Genomic DNA, 7,391 nt, shown 5'->3' on the forward strand with positions numbered 1-7,391 from the left:
CCGCGCCCGGCTCTCCCCACAGCCTCCAGCTCTCATTGAAGGATGTGAAAAACGCCAACCACTTGTTTTTAAAATTTTAAAAGTCTAACGATAAAAAAATTATTATTAAAAATAGCAATATCATGAGAGTAATAATAATTTAGACAATTTGGATTAGGACAATACGAGACAAATAAAAACAAAGAGTTATGGACGTTCGGGTACCTTTTTCTGGGCAAAATAAGCCCGAAAAAGGACACATGTTAACAGAGATTAACCCTTAAAAACAACAGCCTGTTGCATATTCATACATCTCATACATGATGCATAAATTCCATTCAAACACAGGATTCTATGTGGTCAGTGTCAGCTTCTTCCTCTGAATCCTGACGGCATCTTCATGACTGAGCGAGGCGGGAAGAGGTTCGTTTCGTCTGATAAGAGAACAATAAATTCATTTTTTCTGAAAGATTCAGGTGTCCTGTGGCTGCTATTTTGGTGCAAGTCCTTTTTTTAAAAACTATCCTACATTGCATAGTTTCTGTTTTAACATTATGTTATAACTTAAAACTATATTTAACACACTAAAAAAATAATACAGCATTACTTTCTAACACAACACATATAATATTCATTTTAATATTTGCGAAAAGCCAATCCTAAAATACGCATTTTTCACAAGGAGATACTGAGTGTATCCATTATGTGCCAGTGAAGAAGAGCACGGGTAGATCCCGGGCTGTGCAGTGCCCTCTCCATGCAGAAACCCGAATTCCACAGTCTGGGGCATCACTGAGAGGGGATCTCAGTGAAGAGATGCATGTAAATATCTCAAGGTGCCAAGGGGATGGTGCCAGGCTCTGTTCAGTGGTGCCCAGCGGACGAGGAGCAGTGTCTGTAAACTGAAACACAAGAAGTTCCACCTCAGCATGAGGAGGAATTTCTTCACACTGAGGGTGGCAGAGCCCTGGCACAGCTGCCCAAGGGGCTGTGGAGTCTCCCTCCCTGGAGACACTCAGAGCCCACCTGGACACACTCCTGTGTCACCTGCTCCAGGTGACCCTGCCCTGGCAGAGGGGTTGGAATGGGTGATTTCCTGAGATCCCTTCCAACCCTGACAATTTTGTGATTCTGGCTTTCTGCACCCAGTGTTGTCCTGGAGGGGCCCTTCTCTGCTCCCTTCTCTCCAGCGTGTAGCTCTCTGTTTCAGAGCCACCTTTGAGCTTCTCCCGCACTTAGCCATCCTTTTGACACTGCTGAGGCTCTGCTACTTATCTCATATTTGCTTCTTTATCCTCAGACTGGCCAAATATTTAAACATGTATACACCATCAGCACACTTCAAGCAGAAAATAAAAACTTCATAAAAGGTGTATTTGGTACTGCCAGTCAATGCAGAATTTTGTTTCTGAACATGACTGGAAACAGATATTTAAGGAAAAGAGTAATAAGGCAAAAATGTGATGAGACTTCACCAGTATATGCTGAGCATCTGGTGATTTGCAGGTTAAGGGCTTCCCGGTCTAGGACAGAGATGTAGCAGCAAATTATTATTTTTGTTCCGTTTCCATGGTATCATTTTTTTCCACTTGATTTCAGCACAGTGTCTTCATAGCTGTTCCTCAGTAGTGGGTAGTGCTAGAGGTGATAAATCATCATTTTGTTACCTCCCTTTGTCTTTGTTCCCCTTAAGTAGTAGTGGATAGAAGGTGCCCATAATGGAAGCTAATTTTTTCCTTAGTCTTGAGGCTTTGATGGTGTGTGCTGTTCTTTTGCTTATCACAGTAGTGAAGTTGGCAAGCCCTAAATATGACACAGGGGCCAGATTAGTAAACATGTTTGTGTCTCCACAGGAAGCCTTAGTGTTGGAGGACATGTTGCTGATCCCTATTGCCAGCAACAGCACTGTGCATTTTTAGGAAGTGTAAAAGGGAGATAGGCAAAACACACACTGTCATCATTCATCCAAATGATCTTGCTGCTGTTCTGCTTGACTAGAAGAGCTTAAGCAGCAATCCTGGAATAAGAAATAAGGAAGCTCTAGTTTTGAACTATTAGAGCAGATACACTTCTCTTTCCATTCCATTTTGCATCCCCTACAGAAGTTTTCTAGTGAAGCCAATGGGGTTTGCAACTGCTGCAAACAGATCAGGGTTAAGAGCAGCGTGCCTTCCATGGTATATCCTTATATGTCAGTGCAGTAAATTTTGTATAGCAAAATTATTTAAAGCCTTTACATTTGACTCCAACCTGTACTTTTAAGTTTGCATTTTCTAGGATGTGTCTTTCATTGAAATGTTACACTGAAATACTTTGAACACATTTTGCAATCACTCCCGAGGCTGAGCTGCCTCCAGAGATGCTTTTGTGATGCAGTTCTCCTCTCACTTCTGGTGCAGTGAATGCTGGCAGAGAGGTTTCGCAGCTGAAAGCTGGGAGAGGAGCTCAGGGAATTACAGTGCCTGGTTGTGGCAGAATGAATTGCTTCCCCACTGACAGCAGCAGTGCTCCTGACTGGGCAGCGAGCACTCAGAGTGGAAGAGCACAGAATTTATTCTCCTGCATCCACCCAGAGTGACAAGACCCAAGTGTACTTCATATAGGGCATTTATCACAGGAGGCAATGCCAGTTGCTTGGAACAAGTGAAAGGAGCAAATAAAAACTGGGTGCTCTAAGTGCTTTAAGGCTGAGAGCTGGCTGCAGGATTTTTAGGCTCATTAGAGTAGCCCTATTGCTGTGTATCTAAGAATCAGGCCAGCCTCTTGTGTTTTAAAGTGGTTCTGTCTCTTGCCCAGTTTCTCACAGATCCCAGAGTCCCTGTAATATCAGGAACATACAACGTTGTAATTTATCAATTATCCCATGGTGGCTCTTGGCAAACAGCTTCAGCAAATTTCCCTGAAAACACAGGTGACAAAAGCTAGTTTGTTTGTTGGTTGAGGTTTTTTTCCTCTCTTGCAGGAAATTCTCTGATCCATCCATTTGATTTGCTGTGGCAGCTGCGAGTGCTGCTTCCCCAAACGTCAGCAGTGCAAAAAATGTCTTCCTTGTTCTGCTTCCTCTCAAGAACATCCTTAATTCTCACCTCTCCCTGGAGAGCAGGGCTGTCCCAGCACTGCAGCCCAGGGACCACAGCGTGGTGTCCTGAGGCTCCCGCAGCACTGGCTCAGTAATTGCAAGGGATTGCTCCTCTTGGCAGCAGTTTGGAGTGAGAGAGCTCATGGGAGCGGAATGCCAAGCAGCGTGGGGTGGTTGGCACAGGACCCCCAAAATACAGCCTTCTGTGCCCCACCCACGGGAATAAATACAGGTTATGGCAGCAGGGCTTAATGCAAGCTCAGAGGTGACGTGTGGAGCAAAGGAATCCCTCCCAACACTCACGACAGTTTTGTTTCCATGGGGAGAACAGACAGCAAAGGATAGACAGCGTAACAGAGGCTGTCCTTCCCTCATGTCTGTGCTCAGCAGCTGCTACAATGGGTGTTGAATTTTAGGTGCTGTCTCAAGACAACGAATTTATGTAAGAATTGCAGTGATTGTTTCAAAATCATCCATTTTCAAGCTCATTTCTCCTCCCTTCCACCTCAAACCGTGTCTTCTGACAAATAAGACTGTCTGTCTTATTTGTCAGAACTTTTACTCCCAGACCCTGGGAATAGGCGCAGGTAAAGAAATAAACAAAGAACATATTTCAGCTTATCCAGCATGTTTTCTGTGCTTTGGGAAAATAAACTTCATTGTCATCACTTATGTCCTCAAAAGTCCTCACAACAAAAGGGTTTCTAAGAGACAGGAAAAATTCAAAAATGATTGGAAGAGAGCCATCTTCAGTCATCAGACTATCACAAGCAGCAAATAAACCACATCCTCGGAAGCTGCGAGCACCCGAAACTGGTGTTTTGTTTCTGTTATCGTAGCAACGGCAAGTCTGAACAGCAGGATGTGTGCTCACAATGCACGCTCGTTATTTCTCATGGTGACTGTAACATGCTGCTCGTTGAGAATAACCTTTCACCTCGTCAAAACCTGATTGCTCTGATAAAAAAGGGCAAGTAGTAAAAAAAAAAAGAAAGGAAAAAAAAAGGTATATGTATGTACAGACAGTGCACCTCACAGACCGGTTCAATTATTATTCATTATCTTGATTTCGGTGTTTCCACAGCATTTAAAAATAGAAATGGGAACAAGTCTCTCTCTCTCTCTCTCTCTCATGTCCCTTCCCAGCCCATAGGTTAAATAGCTTGAGTCATCTATAGGGTGTGTGCATGGCCAGGGGAGCGGTGCCTTTGTACAGAAAGAAATTGCTGAGGACGAGAAGATGAAAAAAGTGAGCAGGCAGCTGCCTGTGATAAGTCAGAGCTGAACTTTGCAGCTCACATTCCACGTGGGTACAGCACATACCAGCCCTGCGTGCAGCAGCAGGAACTGCTGTCCCTGCACAGCAAATCCTTACTGATACTCGCTCCAGAAACCAGCAGAACTTAGTAACAGCTCAAAAAGTTTGGGTTTTGAATGTGGAATTCCCCCTCTCCAGGGAAGTGAAACCTCTTCCCTAGCTCTGCCATCTTTTGTTGAAGTTCTGTGCATCTTCTACAGCCTTGTTTCTTGCTTTTCTTCACATTTGCAGGGGCCATGGCTGAGAAACTTCAGCCTGGCTAGACCTGCCCACACTGAGATTCCAGAGTCTTGCATGTTTGCTGGTGAAAGAAAAATAAAAGCAATATACATTAAATCCCAATAAAGAAATTGCCCAATTTCATAGAGAATAAATAATGGAGGAGGAGCATTGTGAAGATTGTGGAGTGAGAAGTGGATGCTCTCTCATGTGCCCTGGTTGTGATACAGATCTGCAAGCCTTGGGAAGAAATCCTGACTTACCCCTGCAAAGAACATCCACAAACCTGGAGCTGTTACCACAGCAAAGATGTCGTGGCTTTGTCTTCTCTCCAGTGACAGACACATGAGCAGAGAAAGGAGAGAGCTGGGAGGTCTACCAGGAGTTTAGGGAACATTTTGATCAGGAATTTTTAATGATTATTTTTAAAAGGACTGTGGTGCCTCTGGGAATAATTTGGACTTTTGGAATGAGCTAAAGCCAGGTCTTTGATGTGTAAAGACCAGGATGTGAAAGAAGAGGGGGATGGAGGAGATGTGGGGCAGGGCTCCTCACTGACAGCACAGGGAGAAGGCACAACACAGCACGCAGGAGGAGAAAGCCATAAACAATTTTTTGGGCAGCATGAGCCCAGAGATGGGAATGGGAACTTGGAGCAGTGGAAGGGAGGATTAAAAGGCAGCAAGAGAGTATCCTGATCAAATCAACTGCTGAGAAAAGTGCCTTGGCAGGGACAGGTTTGTCTTTGTGCATTAGTGTGAACTGGGAAGGAGATACAGCACAAGGAGTAAGGCGGTGTCAGTTTCAAACCCTAACAACAGGAGGAGGAAGAATCCTAGGTGGGATTATGAGGCTGAGATGAGCTATATTAGCATTTAAAATGTAATTATTTTTTTAAATTTTATTGCATTTGTGGGGAGGAAGGGCTTGTGCAGTTCTCAGTGTTTTTTCTTTAGTTGTTGTTGTTATGGTACTGACCAGTTATAGCAGCATTATCTCAGCTGAATGAGATATCACATTAAGAAGGTAGCAGTGGACTCGAGTGCACTTACAGGGATGTGTAGTAATTAATCAAAGAGTGTTACAGCTGGTCAGATTTTTTTTCTTTCTTTTTTTTCTTTTTTGATACCTGAGTAGCATTCCAAGCCTCTACATTTTAGAAAGAAATAAAATGCAGTTAATTATTTTTAAAAGCCACACCAAACAACCTCCAAAAAAACACCAACAAAAATTCTCTGTAGAATTATCCATAATTATCTTCATCATTATCTGTAATGATTTAAAAGAACTAAAGTTTTCCTGTATTAAAACCCCTCAAATTTTAAATTTACATCATTTTTTTCAAATGCCTTCAGGTAAGATGACAAGCTTCTTAACTTACATGAAATACAGCCAGAAACAAGAGGACACATAATATTACTAAAAACTGAAGCTTAATTGTTATTGCCACCAGCACTTATTCATTTGAAATCCAGCATTCCTTAGAAGGAAAGCAGGGGTGAGCCACTTGCACAAGCCAGCAAAGAAAGGAAGATTCCCAGAATAACAATGCAGGATTTTCACCTCTAATTGTGTCCCATATTTCTGTGTATAGATCAGAGCTAAAATGAAATTTGGTATCGAGCTCTACCTGGGGCAGTTTTGCTTCTCCTTGTTCTGAGACATTATCTGTGACAAATAAAACAGCACCACTGTGAGGAGCAGGGCATTTGTGAAGTTGGGTACCAACAAGTAGGGATTAACCAGCACACTGGAAATAATGAACCTTGACAGATCTAGGGTTAAATACTTTAAAATTAGATCCTGGTGAAAGCTGAATCTTGTCGCTTAGCAACGGCCGCACGGGATGCTGCTGTCACTCAGAGGATGCTTCTCTGGGGAGTTCACATCACGCTCCCAGAAAATGGGCTGTGATTGGGGCAAGGTGACATCATATTTTAAGGCAGCAGCCAACACGATTGCACTCCAGTTAATACCCAGAGATTTAAGGAAACACCTTCTCTTTTGGAATGGCTCAGCTCTGCCCACACCTCACCTGACCCCAGGGAAGAGCCTGCGCAGAACAGCGGGACGTGTCGGCCAGCACATCACAGCCAAACTTAACAGGTGGAGTTTTCATCTTTTAAATTACTCAGAGCCAAAAAAAAAAAAAAAAAAAAAAAAGCAAAATGCATGCTATTTGTGGAGGCCTGACTGTATTCAGAGCATGGAAACCTCCAAAGCCAGTGAGAGAGAATAAAATGTACCCTTACTGAAAATAACCAAAAATTCAGTTTGCTGAGCTAATTTTAGCACTTGTAACAACTAAGAACCTACTGGATTTTAGTAAGGAATCAAGATACCAAGTTAATTAAATTTTTTTAAAAGCCATGGAGTCACAAAATCTGTTTTTCAAAGCCATCCTGTGTTACAGGCACCTACAGAGATTTTTCTGAGCACCTGCCTGGCAACTCTAAAGCACATAAGCACATCCCAGCATCTGAGGTTAGTCTGATAGGACCCATCTTGCATTTCTAAGTATGAAAATACCCAAATTCTGAACTACTATCAACACCTCTGGAATGGACACAGAAATTGGGTATTCAGTCCAACCTAGTACACTGCCCATTAGGCCCTGGAGAATCAAGATTTCAAGGAAATGGAGATTATGGAAATCAGCATAAAAGCAACACTCAGGTAGACATACCTAGATTTAGGACGCTGGATGTCCTTCTCTGAACATTGAAAGAGCACAGACAGGTCCTTCTTTCCTTATTTTGGGCAGGCTGTGCCAAAAAGTTCCTGATGAGCAGGCAT

General features: G+C 43.0%; 1 protein-coding gene across 1 annotated transcript in view; it reads right to left on the reverse strand.

Moving 5' to 3' along the window:
• The window catches only part of PPP1R21 (protein phosphatase 1 regulatory subunit 21), a 38,983-nt gene extending 32,269 nt beyond the window's left edge, over window positions 1–6,714 (reverse strand). Inside the window, exon 1 of the mRNA XM_005426214.3 lies at window positions 6,631–6,714. Within this exon, the coding sequence (XP_005426271.2) occupies window positions 6,631–6,714 (84 nt within the window). The remainder of the gene's footprint in view (window positions 1–6,630) is intronic.
• Window positions 6,715–7,391: the final 677 nt, after the last annotated feature.

This window comes from Geospiza fortis, unplaced genomic scaffold (assembly GCF_000277835.1).
Source record: "Geospiza fortis unplaced genomic scaffold, GeoFor_1.0 scaffold271, whole genome shotgun sequence".
Lineage (NCBI taxonomy): Eukaryota > Metazoa > Chordata > Aves > Passeriformes > Thraupidae > Geospiza > Geospiza fortis.